We start from the raw sequence: 19,441 nt of genomic DNA, 5'->3' as shown, positions 1-19,441 counted from the left end.
GCAAAGAGAATGAAGGAAATATACAAAAATTTTCAGGTTTAAAAAATTTCAGGATTAGAAAATGCTTGGGCTTCTCTCTCTGCCCCTACCCTACTTGTGCTCTCCCACCTCTTGTTCTCACAATAAATAAATAAACTTAAAAAAAAAAAAAAAAATGCTCTTCCAACTAAGCCAGCCATGTGCCCCCCGAATCCTATAGGTTTTGATAGGTTGTATTTTTATTATCATTTAGTTTATTATTATAGATAATTTTTAAATTTCCACTGCAATTTCTTCTTTGATTCATGGGTTATTGGGAAGTAGCTCTCTCATAATACCACCAATGTAAAGCTTAATACTTAGTAAGGAAGGTATACATTGTGTTTGTTCAAAAAATTGCAGGATGCAATGTGATTACCTTTAGGAGGGTGAAAGGGTGGGTCATAGAGTACTAATAATATTCTACTTCTTGACCTGGGTGATGGTTTCTTGAGTGTATTTGCTTCATGATAATTCTTCTTATGCTATCTACACTACTAAAAAGTCAAAAAGTTTCCTGGGTATTTTTATACATGTGTTTTTCCATATAGACTAAAATCATTTTATCCATTTGCAAAAACAAAAAAAGACTGAACTCTTAATGAAACTGCATTATACATATACTTGCCTTATATTTTTTCATAACTGCATTGCTTTCAAAGTTAGCTGTTTCTTCCATAAATCGGCCCACTAGCAGCATAGCTCGACCATGGATTAACATGTTCTTACTCTCGGTTGGGGTTTTATTTTCAGGAAAACATAATTCAACACCCTTCTGAAGAACAATTAGTGCCTGGTGAACATCACCCTAAAAGGAAAAAGGAAACAATAAGCCTTTTAATTTAAAAACATATTTCTGTTTTTGAAAAACAAAACTGTTAGCATTTAAAGACCATTAAGTATGTTTTATGTATAAATCTTTGTAATTTCATGTTCATGTCTCATTTCCCTCCTGTGAAAGTAAAATCCTAAAAAGGAAGCATTGCTTCAAATCACACAGAGCTCAAATTCATTCATTAATTCACTCATTCATTCTTACAGTCAATCAAAGTACAAGAAACTGAACACATATGTAGATGACTAGGGATAAACACGAATAAATCAAAATCTCTGGCTTAAAAAAGTTCATAGTCAAGTGAAGAAATAGACTATATAAAATAGCAACACGATGTGAAGTTCTATTAACAGAGGAATATATATGGGTATAATTAAGGACAGAGAAGGGACGCTTCTAAATCTACATGAAGGTACAGGAAAATGGAGGAGAGCAACAGTCAGGAAAGGTTACCAAATGAAGACAATTTAAATTAGGTCTTAAATAATAAATAGCAATTTTCTTTTTTTTTTAATTTTTTTTTTTTCAACGTTTTTTATTTTTTTATTTTTGGGACAGAGAGAGAGACAGAGCATGAACGGGGGAGGGGCAGAGAGAGAGGGAGACACAGAATCGGAAACAGGCTCCAGGCTCCGAGCCATCAGCCCAGAGCCTGACGCGGGGCTCGAACTCACGGACCGCGAGATCGTGACCTGGCTGAAGTCGGACGCTTAACCGACTGCGCCACCCAGGCGCCCCAATAGCAATTTTCTTGAAATGTATTCAGTGAAGGACATTCTTGGTAGAAGGAGGAATAAAAATTTTACTGGAAAAGGTAAGTAATCTGGTTTTACCTGACGCCTAAAGGGTCTATGAGATAGTGACAGGTGAAGCTGAAGAGGGAGAGTGGAACTCGATCAGGAAAAGCCTTGTGTACTTTCTAGGGGTCAGACTTCATAATAAATGTATGAAGAATACTTCAGAAGATTTATCAGAGGAGCTACATGATTCAATGTGCATTTTAGAAAGATCACAGACTGCAGTAATGGGCACAGAGGAATAGGCAAATTAAAAAAAAGGCTATTAATATTATTAGAGGCTGTAAATGTTAAAAGGCATGCATGAAAGCAACAGAGATAAACAAGACGGAGATGATTCAAAAGATGTTTCTTTTTTAACTTTCAAATATACAATATGGTATTATTAACTACAGTCACCACCATGCTGTACATTACACCCCCATGACTTTTCTATTTTATAACTGGAAGTATGTATCAAAATATCAAAAGATGGGGTGCCTGAGTGGCTCAGTCAGTTAAGCATCTGACTTTGGTTCGGGTTATGATCTCACGGTTTGTGAGTTTGAGCCCCACATCGGGCTTTCTGCTGTCAGCACAGAACCTGCTTCAGAGCTTCTGTCTCCCTCTCTCTCTGCCCCTCCCCCAACTCACACACACTGTGAGTTTTCATTTATTTATCTCAAACATAAATAAACATTAAAAAAAAATTCAGGGTGCCTGGGTGGCTCAGTCAGTTGAGCGTCCGACTTTAGCTCAGGTCATGATCTCATGAGCCCCACATCAGGCTCTGTGCTGACAGCTCGGAGCCTGGAGCCTGCTTTGGATTCTGTGACTCCCTCTCCCTCTGCCCCTCCCCTGCTTGTTCTCTCTCTCTCTCTCTCTCTCTCTCTCTCTCAAAAACATTAAAATTTTTTTTAAAAATCCAAAGTGGGGTACTTGGCTGGCTCAGTTGGTAGAGCATGCAACTCTTGATTTCAGGGTCATGAATTCAAGCCCCATGTCTACAGGTAGAGTCTACTTAAAAAAAAAAATCAAAAGATGTTTCTAAGGTAGATTTAATCTCCAACTGGATGTGGAAAATGAAGGAGAGGAAGAAGTTCAAGATGATGCCCAGATTTCTGTCTTAGATGAGAGGATTCAATAGAGTCTATGTAGAAAAATAGAAAATATAGGAGAAGCAGTTATTGACTGGTAGATGATGAATTGCATTTTGAACACAGTGAATTTAAGGCATTACAATACAGACTAGCACTAGCTCAGAAAATGATCAGGTAATGACAAATACAGGCTGAGTCATTACTTTCGCCTCCACAATAACAGATGGCATCAGCTATAGCTGCTAAATGTCAATTTTCAGAACATGCTATGCTTACTACTAATTCTAGACTGGTGGCCAGCATAAGGAAATATATAAATAACAGCCATTTAAATCTGTGGCATAACCTTTGCAAGTAGTTCAGATACTCAAAAAGCTTCTTTCTCATTACCATTGCTTTTATCTGGGGATTGCTGGGCACTTTTGTTCTTATGCTAAACCCTTCCTGATAGGCTAGATTAGAAATTAATCTTGAGTGAAAATGGCAAGTCTACCCAGAACTAATTATCTGCCAAGGATATAAGTAGGGAACAGTATTATTTTCATTTAACAAATAAGTTTTTGAGTGCCTACTGCACATACTCTGTCTATATATAGAGAGGGTAAAAACAAAGTAAAAATTGGCTGCTTCCCTCAAGAAAAAAAAGGAGGGCAGATGAAAACAAAGAACTGCACTTTCAGCTTGAATGGAAAGCCATTTGGGGACTTCAGGAAAGAAGAAATGGTTTCTTCTAGATTATGGTAGGATGAAGAAAGGCGACAGGAAAAGAGTCTGAATTGGGATTAAGGATCATCTCTTAGGCCTTGGTAAGACATACATAATCTACAACATCATATATATGATATATGAGATATATATATATGTATCTCATATATCATATATATGATGTATATATCTTATATATATAACATATCATATATATATATATATATATATATATATATATATATATATATATATATATATACACATATGACACACACACACACACTCACATGCTGACGTTCCCTTGGCCATACCTTGGACCATAGCCACTTTGCTCTTTCCACATACAGTTCAGCAAGTCGTGATTCTCCAGCATTTAGGAGAGCATTGTAGGCTGTTTGGTGGTGACCAGCCTTCCTAGCTACTCTGGCACTCTGTAGCCAGCATCCTCCAACCATTTCATTATAATCTGGTCTAAATGAGTATGACAAAAACAGACGGAAAGAGAATTTTTAAGTATATTCAACAATTTAAAAATATCTCTTAACATGGAACCTTGTTAATATACTATTTCAAAGAAATCAAAGAAATTTGATTTGTTAAAAAACTAATTTTAATTTTCCCAGGGTGGTCAATTTTGTCAATTACAAGTCTATGAAAACTTTAATACTAACTTTTATCTGTACCTCTGCCAGATATGTTTTGGACATTAAAAAAAAAACAAGATACAGTACATACAAAAGTAATTCTTAAGTACTAGGTTCATTTCAACTATACAGATTTCGACTATACAATTGATAACAGAAAAACACAGATTCAGAGAGAAAATCAAGAAAGATAAATACTCCCAAAGGATATGCAAGTATAATAACAAATTCATGATAACTGACATAAAAAAAAAAGTGTCAAACACCTTTTGTTGAGGCTTAACAAAGCTCTCCGGAGAGCCAGGATGGGCTCCTTGGCTCTGTAGGAATTCTGGGTCATTTCTAGTCGAGCTACCCAGTTTAGAGAATCTTCTTGAGAGGTATCACCTGGAGACTGTTGAAAAAGTGGTTTGATGCTATGCTCCAATTCACACAACATGTGCAATCTGAAGACAGATAGAGCCTATATTAAAATGTTATCATATTCAGCCCCTTAATCTCATACACAAAGCATGTACTTAAATTAGCCCTGAAGAATCTAAAATGTACAGTTTTCTTTGGAAGAACTTTAATTTTATATATTCTTGGTATATAAACAGTAACATTTTTATCTTTTTAAATTAGGTATTAAACACCAATTATGTTGATTTAAATGTTTAGTGCTTTGCTATGGTCCCCGATTTCCTATTAAGTAAATTGGAGAAGGGTATATAAAACTAAATTCAAGTATATGAAAATCAAATTTTATTGCCTATATGAAGATAAAAGAAAATACAGATCCATTATGAATCAACATAAATATTTGCATATGCCTGACATAGCTGACAGTAAATAACTGTGAAATGAATACAATTTTAATTTTTTCTAAGAATGATAGAAACCCTCATGACACATTCACAGAAGTTTTTTTCCATATATAATATGCAGTGTCTATGACTAAGTGCTCGAGGATGCAGATGAGTAGCTACAGAACAGAATCTCAGTGGTGCAATCTATGGTTTCATTAAACGGTTTCCAAATGGGCTGATACAAATTATAGCAAATTCTTTTAACTGAAAACAAAAAAAAAAGTTCTTAACTTATCTTTTCAATGATAACATGTATTATTTTTCTCAGGTGAACTAACAGACCTGAAATGTTTTCCATCATTTTCTTCCTTACCTCTAAAAGTTAATTTTCCTTCCTCATAGTGTAAGGCCTACATTTTGGGGGAGGGAAATGTCAAATGTATTTCTAAGTGAGAAGAAGAGGAAACTAACAAGTACTGAGCACCAAAGTGCCAGGCACAGTAAATGTCTAGACAATATGACATTACAACAGGACAAATATGTTTTTCTTATTTTTAGAAATCTCGTAATTGCTTTTCCAATGAAAAGGATATACATTAGAACATTAAAAAAAAAAAATTATAGGGTGAGGGGTGCCTGGCTGGCTCAGGTGGTAAAGCATGTGACTCTTGATCTCAAGGCCATGAGTTCAAGCTCCATGTTGGGCACAGAGATTACTTAAAAAAAAAAAAAAAAAAAAAAAAAAAATCAAACCAAAACCAACCAAAACAAAAAAACTATAGGGTAACCATAAGATAAAGGAGTGAAAGAGCCATTGTATGTAGATACACATGATACCAAACATACCATCAGTTATTTACTAATCAAAACATTCCAAATCTATCAAAAGACACTTACAAACCAGGAATATAAAATGGACCCTCCCCCACAAATACCTCACAATATATTCATATCCTCGTTGATAAGAGCCTCTTTCAAAGCTTGCAGCTGAAAGAGGTACAATTTGTTCTGCTCTCACTAGTTTCAGTGTGTCATAAAAAGCTGTGACATCTCTTTTTTTGGCTGATAATAATAGCTGTCCCAGTCTGACACTCCATGTTGTAGATTTCCCATCTGAAAAATAAATGTAGAGTCAAGGAATGCCATGGGGCCCCAAAACAAGGTTTACTTCATGTGTAAAATGGTCAGCAGAAATACTGAACAGATGGTTTCATTCTACTTTGAACAAGAAGGCAATTATAAAACAAGCTGAAAGATTAATTATAGATGGTACTCAGCTACTTAAGTCTGAATATTTATAGTGTATTAAAACTGCTTATACTTTAAGAAGTAATTTTACCTGCTGCCAAATAGTTTTCCACCAAATCCCACTGTGACAATTTCCAAGCTGCTTCCACTCTGTATGTGTTTAATTCATCTGTCCATTCAGACCTATTAAAAGAAGCCAGTATCAACTAAACTTTATTTAAAGTGGCATTTAGAGATTTTTTCATTGTTTTACTCTATTTATTCTATTTACTGTATTTGTATTGTGTTGTACTTTGTACTTAAATACAAAATGATAATCTCTACTCAAAAAAAAACCCTTGATTTTTAATGTTTCCATTCCCCTAAAAAACATTTTTGCAATAATTACTTCTTGTTCTTTTTTTCAAGTATATTTATTTATTTTGAGAGGAAGAGAGAGAAAGTTGGGAAGAGCAGAGAGAGAGAGAGAGAGAGAGAGAGAGAGAGACAGAATCTCAAGCAGACTCTGCACTGTCAGAATTCTTTCAGTGCAGAGCCCGCTGTGGGGCTCAAACTCACAAACCGTGAGATCATGACCTGACCCGAAATCAAGAGTTGGATGCTAAATGGACTGAGCCACCCAGGCGCCCCTCAATAATTACTTCTAAAGGGGCAATTTAAAAATGCCATTGACCAACAAATTAAATTGCGCCATATATTAGAACAGAATTAATGCCTGGATAATTACAAAGTGCAGTTTTAAGATTAGCTGTGTGCTTAAATTGAACAAAGGGCAGGGGGGAAAAAGAGCCAACTGAACATATACACATTCAGAGGTAAGCAATTCTAAGAACTTGGGATTTTGAATTAAGTTTAAGGCAAAAATAGAGGAGCTTGTGGGTACTAGGTCAGGAGCAGCTCAGGGTGCATAAGGTCACTCAATAAAAGGGCTTAAGAAAGTTACAAATGACGTGTCAATGGCATAACAAAGGATATGAAATAAGCTACTTAAATTATATATCTATTCTTAAACTATTTTGAGTTACTTTAAAATTTGGATTTGTAGAGGTGCCTGGGTGGCTTGGTCAGTTAAGTGTCTGACTCTTGATTTCAGCTCAGACTCATGATCTCACAGTTCATGAGTTATTCTCCCCCTCTCTCTCAAAATAAATAACATTTAAAAAAAATTTGGATTTGTAAAACAAGTATGATATAGGTAATTATTTTTTCTAAACATTCTACTTATATGACACTAAGATAGATAATGATATTTTGGATCATAACTATATAGAAGCTAGACTTTCCCAATATTTCCTCTTTAATAATGTTTATTTATTTTTGAGAAAAAGAGAGACAGAGTGTGAGTGGGTGAGGGGCAGAGAGAGACACAGAATCCAAAGCAGGATCCAGGCTCTGAGCTGTCAGCTTAACCAACTGAGCCACCCAGGCACCCCCATATTTCCTCTTTATTTATCATACCATTTGAATATCTGATATATGCTAGACCCTGCACTGAGCACATTTTTCCATTTAATTATCTAACAACACAGAAAGGCACACATATTCTCATAGTATAAATAAGGTAACAGAATCAGAGAGGTTAGGATCAATGCCATAAAAAGCCCTCCTTGCTCTTTCTGTAGTAAAAATACATTTAAAAAATGTAAAACAGTGATTTTTTTATTAAAAAAAATCTAAAATAGCAGTATAAATATGGAACATCCTCTAATTTCTAAATACAAACTCCACCAAAAACAATTTAGAACAAGGCTAAAAGAAATACAATAGAATGTAGTTTGGGGCACCTTGCTGGCTCAGTCAGTAGAGCATGTGACTCCCAATCTCAGGGTCATGAATTTGAGCACCACGTTGGGCATAGAAGTTACTTAAAAATAATATTAAAAAAAAGAAATGTAGTTTTCAAAAAGTCCAGTTGTAAATAACTTTACAAGCTTATCACCAGATGCTAAAATATCAAAATTTTAAGATCAAAATCTGAGTAGAATTAGCAGGATTTGCTATCTAGAGGGGATGTGTCATACCAAGTATTATACCAAGAAGTACCAAAAGGTAATGAGGACCAGGCTGTGAGAACTTATCCCGATAAATAGGTTCACTAAAAAGAGTAATTGTGTAGGTCAAGTACATTCAATAATTTTGGAGGAATATTTGTTTAAATGCAAATATTCTTGGGGAGCCTGGGTGGCTCCATCAGTTGAGCATCTGACTCTTGATCTCCACTCAGGTTCATGGGCCCTGCATTGGACTCTGTACTGGCAATATGGAGCCTGCTTGGGATTCTCTCTCTCTGCTCCTCCCCTTATTACACATACACTCTCTAAATAAATAAATAAAACTTTTTAAAAAAATGCAAATATTCTCCCCAAAGAAAACACATCCTCTCTATGACCACTTGCTCCAATATGATAGAGCAATCTTTTTTTTTCTTCCAAATTTTTATTTAAATTCTAGTTAGATGGGGCGCCTGGGTGGCTCAGTCGGTTAGGGGTTCAACTTCAACTCAGGTCATGGTATCATGGTTCTGTGGGTTCGAGCCTTGTTCGGGCTCTGTGCTGACAGCTCAGAGCCTGGAGCCTGCTTCGGATTCTGTGTCTCCCTCTCTCTCTGCCCTTACCCTGATTGAGCTCTGTCTCTCAAAAATAAATAAACATTAAAATAAATAAATTCTAGTTAGTTAACATATAGGGCAATATTGGTTTCAGGAGTAGAATTCAGTGATTCAACAGTTACATACAATACCCACTGTTCATCATAACAAGGGCCTTCCTTAATACCCATCACACATCTAGCCCATCCCCCACCCCTTCCCTCTATCAACTCTGTTTGTTGTCTATATATGATAGATCAGAAGCCTCTATGTATCCCACATCCAAAGAGAAGAGGAGTCTAACTCTACAGCATGTGTAATAACGAACCTTGACACCTAGGTTTGAGCCATGACGAACCTTCCCAAATTACTTTACTTGTCAAGTCTTTCAACTAATTTAGAGAAACATCTAAAACATACAACCATTCTTTATCTGCTTCTGCAAAGTTTCTTCCCTTGTTTCATAAATTTCATTACTGTGAAACCATCTGATTAACAGTGAACTTCTCTGCTCTCAAACATTATAGACTTGAAGTCTTTGCAAATTACAATTGGGAATTTATAGAAACTATACTTAGCAGAACTGCTTTGACAGTCCTAACTAAAAATAGTGGCCTGTGTGCTCTCTGATCAACTAAGATACCAACCCTTTTGATCAGATCTCACTGCCCAGAATAGTCAGTTGGCATCTGGCAAATATATCAAGAAATAAGTACTTTAGCTCTCCAAACAATGCAGCTTCGAGAGCAGCACAAACCTCCACAGTTACTCCCCAGACCAGAAGAACTATTCAGCTTTAATCTTTGTCACACATACATACTACTTTTTTGCATCATTTTCTTGCTATAACAAACCTACTTTCTTTAGGAACGGAAGGCAGCTTTCATTTTTATCAATCCTTTATGGAAAAAACACAGACAGTCTAGAGTGGTTTTCTGTAAACCAGTCACAAAATTTCCTCTTCCCCAACACAGAAAATAACTGGTGCTAATAATGTAGACAGAGCTTAGATACTTTTTGGATATGTTTGTATGAGCCTCACCAATAGCAGGTGAGCTCTACAAGGTTTCTGTCTTAAAGCAAATATAATTCAAGGAGGACTCTTGGGACAGAAGATAAGCTGTTAAGACACATGAAAAAAATGCTCAACATAACTCATCATCATGAGGGAAATACAAATCAAAGCCACAATGAGATACCACCTCACACCTGTCAGAATAGCTAAAGTTAACAACTCCGGCAACAATAGATGTTGGCAAGGATGTGGAGAAAGAGGATCCCTTTTACACTGCTGGTGGGAATGCAAACTGGTGCAGCCACTCTGGAAAACAGTATGGAGGTCCCTCAAAAAATTAAAAATATAACTACCCTACAACCCAGCAATTGCACTACTAGGTATTTATCCAAGAGATACAGAAGTGCTGATTTGAAGGGGCACATGCACCCCAATGTTTATACCAGCACTAGCACAAGAGCCAAAGTATGGAAAGAGCCCAAATGTCCATCAACTGCTGAATGGATAAAGAAGATGTGGTATACACACACACACACACACACACACACACACACACACACACACACACACACACACAACGGAGTATTACTCAGCAGTCAAAAAGAATGAAATCCTGCTATTTGCCACAACATGAATGGAACTAGAATGTATTATGCTAAGCAAAATTAGAGAATGACAAGTATCATGATTTCACTCATATGTGGAATTTAAGACACAAAACAGATGAACATAAGGGAAGGGAAGCAAAAATAAGATAAAAACAGAGAGGGAGACAAAACATAAGAGACTCCTAAATACAGAGAACAAACTGAGGGTTGCTGGAGGGGTGCTGGGTGGGGGATGGGCTAAATGGATGAGGGGCATTAAGGAGGACACTTGTTGTAATGAGCAATGGGTACTATACGTAAGTGATAAATCACTAAATTCTACTCCTGAAACCATTACTACACTATATGTTAACTAGCTTGGGTCTAAATTAAAAAAAAAAAAAAAAAGTATATATATATATATATATATATATATATACACACACACACACACATATATATATATATATATTTAAATATATATATATATGTATATATAAAATAAATAAAGACATTTGGTACCAAAAAAAAGGTAAGCTGTTAAGTGCCAAATCAGCTTATGACAAAGTAGAAAAAAAAAGTTTTTGTTGCCTATCTCCAGCACCATGAAAACATAAAAGATTTCATTTCTTTGCTAAATGTTATGTCAACTCAATTCACTGATTAAAATTTTTTGATCCAGATACAATAACAAAAGAAAATCAATTTTTAAAAATTTTTTAATGTTTACTTATTTTTGAGAGATAGAGACAGTGCGAGTGGAGGAGGGGCAGAGACAGAGAGGGAGACACAGAATCTGAAACAGGCTCCAGGCTCTGAGCTGTCAGCACAGAGCCCAATGCGGGGCTTAAACTTGGGAACGGCGAGATCATGACCTAGGATGAAGTCAGATGCTTAACCGACTGAGCCACCCAGAAGCCCCCGTTCTTTTTTTTTAAGATTTATTTTTGAAAGAGAATGAGCGTGCCTGCACAAGGGAGGGAGGGACAGAGAGAAAGGGTGACTGAAGATCCAAAGTGGGCTCTGCTTGAAACCAGAGAGCCCAACTCGGGGCCCAAACCCACAAACCACGAGATCATGACCTGAGCCAAAGGTGGAAGCTTAACTGACTGAGCCACTGAGGTATCCCAAAATACAATCATTCTTTAAAAAAAATATTACCTGTGGGGTGCCTGGGTGACTTATTCGGTTAAGCATCCAACTCTGGATTTCGGCTCAGGTCATGATTATGGGTTCAAGTCCCACAACAGGCTCTACACTGACAGCGTGAAACCTGCTTGGAGTCTATCTCCCTCCCTTTCTTGACCCTCCCCACTACTCTTTCTCTCAAAATAAATAAACTTAAAAAAAATAAAAAAATAAAAATTACCTGTTAGCATGCACTCCATTCACCTGAGTGATTACAGTAGACAGCTGTCCAAGACCTAACATGGACTTCACTACACCATGATAATGAATAATCTAGAAATTTAAAAATATTTAAAATAGCAATAATCACTTCAAATATATCGTGGAAAACAAAAACTGTTTAACTGATATTCAATAAAAAGTACTATTTGCCTCACTAAACCTACTCTTCTTAGTTCAGCAATTGATTTGCATGGTGTAATGGTAAAGCCCCCAATAATGTCCTAATATATGTGAGTATTAAAAGAATACACAGACAACCTAAAAAATTCTCACAGTGAATTTATTATTTTTTCCAGATTTGGTTTAATTTTTGGTGCAAATCAAATATAAATGTAATGAGTACTCTTTAATATTTTGTTTAAAGATTATTTACCATACTATTTCTCACACAAAAATTAAAACTCAAAGCTCATAATAACATTAAAATAGATTTAGGGCTGTAGTAACTAAAAAGTTATATAGGATTATATAATATTCTTTAAAATTGAAAACAAGATTGTGAAAAATAAGGATCCTGTATGAGCTTCTGAGAAAATGAACATGTAAAATACAACAAAAAGCAATACTGTAAGATTAGAGAGAATCTAAGCCAAGATCATAAATCAAGAATTCTAAATTCCCTTCCTGTCCCAGTAAACAGGAGATATGTTAACACACCCCCATTTTAATTATAGCTTAGTATTTCTAAGGGACCATTTCAGAAATTCATAAGGGCTGGTAGGGGGCATGTAAAATCTGAAAATGTTTCCTAGACTGTAGGGAATAATTGTTATTATTAAAAAATGTATGTCAAATTGATACTTTTAATTGCAAACAAAAATTGTATAAATTTTAAAGCAAATGAGCACACATTAATATAAATATACTCCTCAACACACATCATTCATTTGGGGGATTTCTAAGGTCACAGAAATTTGGCATGGGAAGAGATTTTTGAGATCCTCTAGCACATGTCTAATTCCATCAATCAGGAAACTCAAGCTCCGAGATGATTAAATATTTTCCAGACACTAGTAGAGACAGTATTGAAACAAAGGTTTCCAGAGTTCCTTGTTCAGGGCTCTTTTCATTATGTTGCCTTTCATTTATTATCTTACCTGGTCTGGTTCTAGCTGAATAGCTCTGTCATAACAAGCAGTGGCATCCCTCAGTAAGCCAATGCTTTCATGTTCAAGGATCTGTTCTTTCAGAGATGGTTCTGCCTTTCGAATTGCGCTTACTCCAGCCACCCCATCAGGTTCATGCATAGCAGCATACAATTTCTTGGTTCAACCATTAAAAAACAATCAAATAAGAGAAAAAAACACAACTGGAACTAAAATTATAAAACCACCAGTTTATGTGAATAGAGCACATGAGAATTTTTCTCAAAGCAGCAGTAAGTATTTGCTTCAAGGCAGATTTCACAGTAAAATTATAAACTTATTTACAGACATTTTATTATCTTAACACTCTTGTTCCACTTAAAATATAAATCTACATTAGTAATTGCTATTGATGAGAGTTACAAAGAACTTTAAGGTTCTGAACTCTCTTTAAATACAACTTATGATAAATTCTGTTGAATACAGTTTATAAGTGTTTGCATTTTAAAATTTATAAAATTTTTAAACAAGTATTTTAATATACTGATAGGGAGATGACTCAAATCTGAGTTCGAAGGAGATATTCAGGTTGAAGATAAAAATTTGGGAGCACTTAGCACAAAGATGTCCTTTAAAGGCAAGGGAAAAGATGGCATGCTCTAGGAAATGAATAGAAAGAAGAGAAAGGGTCAGGGTAGGAGACGGGAGTACTACTATATTACTAGGCAAAGAACTAGCAAATAAAACTGAGAAGAGAAAGCAGAATTTTTTTTTAACATTTTTTTTTAACGTTTATTTATTTTTGACAGCGCACGCAAGCGAGCATGAGCGGGGGAGGGGCAGAGAGAGAGGGAGACACAGAGCCTGAAGCAGGCTCCAGGCTCTGAGCTGTCAGCACAGAGCCGGACGCAGGCTCAAATTCACGAACCGCGAGATCATCACCTGAGCGGAAGTCGAAAGCTCAACCGACTGAGCCACCCAGGCGCCCCGAGAAAACAGATTAGTTTAAAGAAACCTGGGCAATGTGATATCCCAGAAGCCATGAAATAAAAGCAAATGTCTTAATGAAAAAGGAGTGAGCAAATGATTCTGTGAAATTAAGAAAATGAGAACTAAGAAGCATTTATTGGATTTGGCAATATAGAGGCCACTGATTTTCTGAGTAAGAGTAGCTATCAGTGGAATGGAGATAGAAGTCATGTTGGGATGGTCAAAAAATGAATGGAAAGTAAAGTAACTACAGGGAAGATAAACAGTTCTTTTAAAACTGGCTATGTAGAGAAACAGAGAGATGGGAAGTATCTGAAGGGGAATGTAAGACCAAGGGAATTATTAAAAATTAAGTTGGGGGCGCCTGGGTGGCTCAGTCAATCATCTGATTCTCGATTTTGGCTCATGGTTGTGAGATCAAGCTCTGTCTAGGGCTGGGAGTGAAGACTGCTTAAGATTCTCTGTCTCCCTCTGTTTCTGTCCCTCCCCCTCTCTTGTAGGCGTCACTTGTAGGCGTGTGAGGAAAAAAAAAATTAAGGGAAGATACCAGAGCATGTCTATATACTCGGGTTGAGGAAGATAAATTACTGATTTTAGAGAAAGCAGGAATATCTGAAGGACTGAAATAAAGAGCACAAGTAGAAGGACTGAATTTTGACAGGAAGGGATCCTTCTTCAAGAATAACAGAAGAGAAAAAAAAACGATTATGGTGCAGAAGTCAGTGTATTTTCAAATTTGGTAGACATCTGACTTCATCTTCTTTTCTTTTTTTTTAAGTTTATTTATTTACTTTGAGAGAGACAGAGACAGCGTGAGCAGGGGAGGGGCAGAAAGAGAAAAAGAGAGAGAGAGAATCCCAAGCAGGCTCGGCAAGGTCAGCACAGATTCTGACTCAAACTCATGAAACAGTGATATTGTGACCTAAGCTGAAACCAAGAGTCAGATGCTTAACTGACTGAGCCACCCAGGTGCCTCTGGCTTCATTTTCTTAATGACAATAAGCAAGATTACCAGTTAAGAGTAGGTGAGGAAACAGAGAAATGAGAAGATAAGAAATAACTTGAAGAGCAGGAAGGTAGGCTATTAAAGAAACACAGGACTGAAGGCAGTGTTAAAGAGTACTGCTGAAATCTCAGATTATAAACTTAAAGCAAAAGTAGTTCAAAACCCACTGTGTGATTTTTCTCCAGCAATGTTCAATTGCTTAAATGCAGACACTGAGAAAGCAGATGGCTTGAGTTTATCCAGGGATGGTATTTTACAAAGTGAGTATCACACAGTGGGTGAAAAGACAAGGGAGTTAAACATCTTTGTAAGGGAATGAATTTAATAATGAAAATAGACTCAAAGCTAGACAAGGAGAAAAATAGACAGGAGGAGGCTAATATTCATCCAAATACTACAAAGTACTGGGGTACCTGGCTGGCTTAGTTGGAGGAGCATGTGACTCTTGATCTTAGGGTTTTGAGTTCAAGCCCCACGCTGGGCGTGGAGATTACTTAAATGAATAACTTAAAAAAAAAAAAGACTACAAGCTACTAATTTTTCACTTTCTCACTACCTTTTGCTTTTCAACTTGAAAAAAGTCTATCAATTTTGACTTTTTTTTTTTTTTTTTTTAACAGGGAGAGAGAGAGAGCATGAGCAGGGGAGAGATGCAGAGAGAGAGAATCCCAAGCAGGCTCCATGTTCAGCATGGAGCCTGACATGGGGCTGGATCCCATTACCTTGGGCTCATGACCTGAGCCAAAATCAAGAGTCAGATGCTCAACATACTGAGCCACCCAGGTGCCCCTCATTTTGGCCTCTTTTTTAATCCCACTGCCTTTTTAGCCCCATCTGCCTTTTTTCTCCCCTTTCCCTACACAATCAAAATTTTATCACCTAAACCATTATTTCACTAGCACTGTCATGCCCAATTCCTGTTACAACCAGCACATCCCCCTTCCCACTCACCCCCAAATTCAGGCCCACATTTCTCATGAGAATAACAATGGCTTGCTTCCGTTGCATCATGGCTCTTTCAAACCCTCCCTCCATGAATGCCATAGTCATTTCTTCCATTGCACTTCCCTGGTTCAAATCACCTAAGAATTTTGGACAACTTAAAAGGTCCTCTATGTTTTATCTTTCCTCTGCCCAAATCTTTATCGTTCTTCTGCCATTCCCAAACTGACACTTTACTCTTTACCATACACCACGTTCTTTCCCAACTCCACACTTTTGCCAACTCCATATGGATGCCTCTGTTTGAAATATCTTGACCCCTTCTTTTACATATCTACCATCCATTCTTTAAGACCCAGCTGAGACAAGATCTCCAAAGAGCCTGTACTAATTCCTTGCTCACATATTTCCATCTCCCACCCCGCCCCACCCCACACATAAGTGCCTTTCCTCAGGGCACATCTAGTATTACACCAAACTGATGTTTATCTCTCCCCACTAATCCGCAAGTTTCTAAAGTGCTTATAAATATCTAGTACCTAGCACAGCATCTAAAACACTCAATAAAATGTTCAATAAAATGAATGATATAAACATAAAAGATCAGCAATATTAAACAACATTAAGTTTAATGTATTAATTTCAAACCTGTAAAAATCCAAGATGCTCCTGAATATTTTGTTTCTTTTCTGTAATAAATGATTCAAAGTGCATTACAGCTCGTGTATATGCTTTGGAGCGAAAGGAAGCTACTGCCAGAGTATCCTGAGGTATGAGGTCTAGAAAACGAGTTACACTCTGATAGTCTTCATAATCCGCAGTAGATACTAGATTATAAAAAGACAATTGAGTAAAGACTTATAACATGAAATTTTAAAAGTGTCGATTTAAATTCCTATTTATTCATTTTAAATTCAATTTCATTCACTAAATAAGTTAACAGAAATGTATTAAGAATATCATGCTTAGAATGTATCTACCAGTAGGATGATTGCTCAAAGGATTCTTGCTCCAACTCCCACCATTATTTCTTACCTTACCTTGGACAGTTATTTAACTTATTTGAGCTTCTATTTCCCCATATGTATAAGGGAAATATTAGAATTGTCCTTCCTTCTTTACAATGTTGTTGTGAGGATTAAATGTAAATCTGTATTATACCCTATGATTTCATTCATATGTGGAATTTAAGAAACAAAAGAAATGAGCAAAGGACAAAAAAAAAGAGAGGCAAACCACAAAACAAACTCCTAACTATAGAGAAGAATCTGATGGTTACTAGAGAGGAGGTGAGACGGTGATGGGTGAAAGAGGTGATGAAGATTAAGGAGTGCACTTATGATGAGCACCAATGTATGGAGGTATTGTATCACTCTACTGTACACCTGAAACTAATATTACCTTGTATGTTGTAACTGGAATTTAAATAAAACTTAAAAAAACCCAAAAAACTAAACAAATGTACTAAATACTGAAAAGATACAAAGATGATACAAAAGATACAAAAATGAGTTATTTATTAATGATAATTATAAAACCACTAATAGTGTATAACAGTAGGGAAACAGCAGAATTATAGAAATAGCTTTCTTTTTAAAGTTTAGAATTGTTGGGGTGGGAGGGAGGGGAAGGTGGGTGATGGGTATTGAGGAGGGCACCTTTTGGGATGAGCACTGGGTGTTGTATGGAAACCAATTTGACAATAAATTTCATATATTGGGAAAAAAAATAAAGTTTAGAATTGTTAACAGGCTATTTTTTCCTATGTTGCCATGTATACAACAGCAACTACTTTAATGAAAATTCAAAGTAAAACACTTTAACACTTATAAATTTCTTCAAAATTCAGAGAATCAAGATGGTGAATTAAAAGAAGTTATACGTAAAATAAGTCCTTGATTCCATCAAAATCTGTAGATCATTCAAATTATGAGAGATGTTAAAAATATTGTACTTTTGTTTTTGTTTTGGGGGGGAGGGGCGGGGGGAAAGGGGGGGGGACAGAGAGAGAGAGAGAGAGAGAGAGAGAGAGAGAGGGAGGGAGGGAGGGGAGGGAGAGAGGGAGAGAGGGGGAGAGAGAGAGAGAGAGAGAGAGAGAGAGAGAGAGAGAGAGAGAGAGAATCTTAAGCAGGCTCCAAGTCCAGTACCCAGTGCTACATGGGGGCTTAATCTCATGACCACAAGATCATGACCTGAGTCAAAATCAAGAGTCGCATGCTTAACTGACTGAGCCACCCAGGGACTCCAAAGATATTGTACTTTGAACCATTACAAATGTTATTCTTAAAAGCTAGTATTTCCCTTGCAATGTTAGTAGGAATAGTGATAAAGTTCAGACTTAGTTTTCCAGTGACATTTTCATGTGCAGAAACAGGAATGAACACGTAACTGTTAAACCAATGGAAAATAGGGGCGCCTGGGTGGCTCAGTCGGTTAAGCGTCCGACTTCAGCTCAGGTCACGATCTCGCGGTCCGTGAGTTCGAGCCCCGCATCGGGCTCTGGGCTGATGGCTCAGAGACTGGAGCCTGCTTCTGATTCTGTGTCTCCCTCTCTCTCTGCCCCTCCCCCATTCATGCTCTGTCTCTCTCTGTCTCAAAAATAAATAAACGTTAAAAAATTAAAAAAAAAAAAAAAAAAACAATGGAAAATATATTAATAACTAGCCATAGTCCTCAGAGAAACAATCCCACAGATATTTGTTTGAAAGTCCAAAAACTGTTAGAAAAATAACAAATTCTTGTGCTTAACAACAGGAATGTACGTGGTTTCCACAGGTATATGAACAAGAGGGAGATGCTCACAAACTGAGGACTGCATAAGTGAAGGTCTCTTTAAGGACTGTTGGTCAATTTTTTCAATTAACCTCAAAATGTAGGAGGTAAAACATGACATTTCTATTAAAATTGCTGAGGTATTCAGAAGTAGAATGAATCTAATTCTTCTCAGCAAATGCTTCTATCCTAGGGGTAGGTGTTATTTTTAACTCTAATGAAATTCCACCTTAGTGGGAGCTGTAATATCACAGGGAAAAAACTGCACATGTTTGGTATAGCAGGGTGTGATGTAGTAATGTGTATCAAGCATATTTGGAGAGTTTGCTGAATACCAAACACTACCAGAGACAGGAAAAACAAAAAAATAAAATGAATGAAATGAATAAAAAATGGAAAACAGAAATAGGCCATAAAATGAAATTAAATCTCTCTTGAAATTTAAAACATGTGAAAAAAACTGCAAAGAGTATTTCACAAGTGAAAAAGGATAACAAACACTTTACCACATATACGTACATGTATGTATATGTGTATGTATATATATGTATGTGTATACATACACAGTACACTGAAGGGACACAGAGTAAATACACCCAATACACTGAGAAGACAGAGTAAATGGGTTAGCAGTGAGGAGTCAGTTACTAGCAATATTAACACGTCATTTATTTCACAGTGTACAATACATACATTCATCATTTCATTTAATCCTCAGTCTTCTAAATGAGATAATATTAATCCTATATTATACAATGAAAAATTAGGCACGTGTCTTTCTAAGGAAGTGAGAGTAGAATTTAAAGAGGTTTTCTGACTATAAATTCTCTTTTTCTCAGTGAAAAGGCTACCTTAGGATGAAAAAAGGTGTACAAGAAAACACAGGTCTTTAAAAAGCTAATGCTTAAATTAAAGAACTGATACAGGAAG

General features: G+C 36.4%; 1 protein-coding gene across 1 annotated transcript in view; it reads right to left on the bottom strand.

Annotated features, from left to right (window-relative positions):
- ATR (ATR serine/threonine kinase) overlaps nucleotides 1–19,441 on the bottom strand; it is a 99,605-nt gene that overhangs the window by 24,315 nt on the left and 55,849 nt on the right. The window contains exons 28-35 of the mRNA XM_042955514.1: nucleotides 16,388–16,566; nucleotides 12,814–12,978; nucleotides 11,676–11,767; nucleotides 6,209–6,300; nucleotides 5,805–5,982; nucleotides 4,348–4,527; nucleotides 3,749–3,908; nucleotides 647–826 (exon numbers count right to left, since the gene is read on the bottom strand). Of these exons, the coding sequence (XP_042811448.1) occupies nucleotides 647–826; nucleotides 3,749–3,908; nucleotides 4,348–4,527; nucleotides 5,805–5,982; nucleotides 6,209–6,300; nucleotides 11,676–11,767; nucleotides 12,814–12,978; nucleotides 16,388–16,566 (1,226 nt within the window). The remainder of the gene's footprint in view (nucleotides 1–646; nucleotides 827–3,748; nucleotides 3,909–4,347; nucleotides 4,528–5,804; nucleotides 5,983–6,208; nucleotides 6,301–11,675; nucleotides 11,768–12,813; nucleotides 12,979–16,387; nucleotides 16,567–19,441) is intronic.

The sequence above is a fragment of the Panthera leo genome, chromosome C2, assembly GCF_018350215.1.
Source record: "Panthera leo isolate Ple1 chromosome C2, P.leo_Ple1_pat1.1, whole genome shotgun sequence".
Lineage (NCBI taxonomy): Eukaryota > Metazoa > Chordata > Mammalia > Carnivora > Felidae > Panthera > Panthera leo.
The sequence above is the reverse complement of the archived record's forward strand: the minus strand, read 5'-3'. Positions and strand labels throughout refer to the sequence as shown.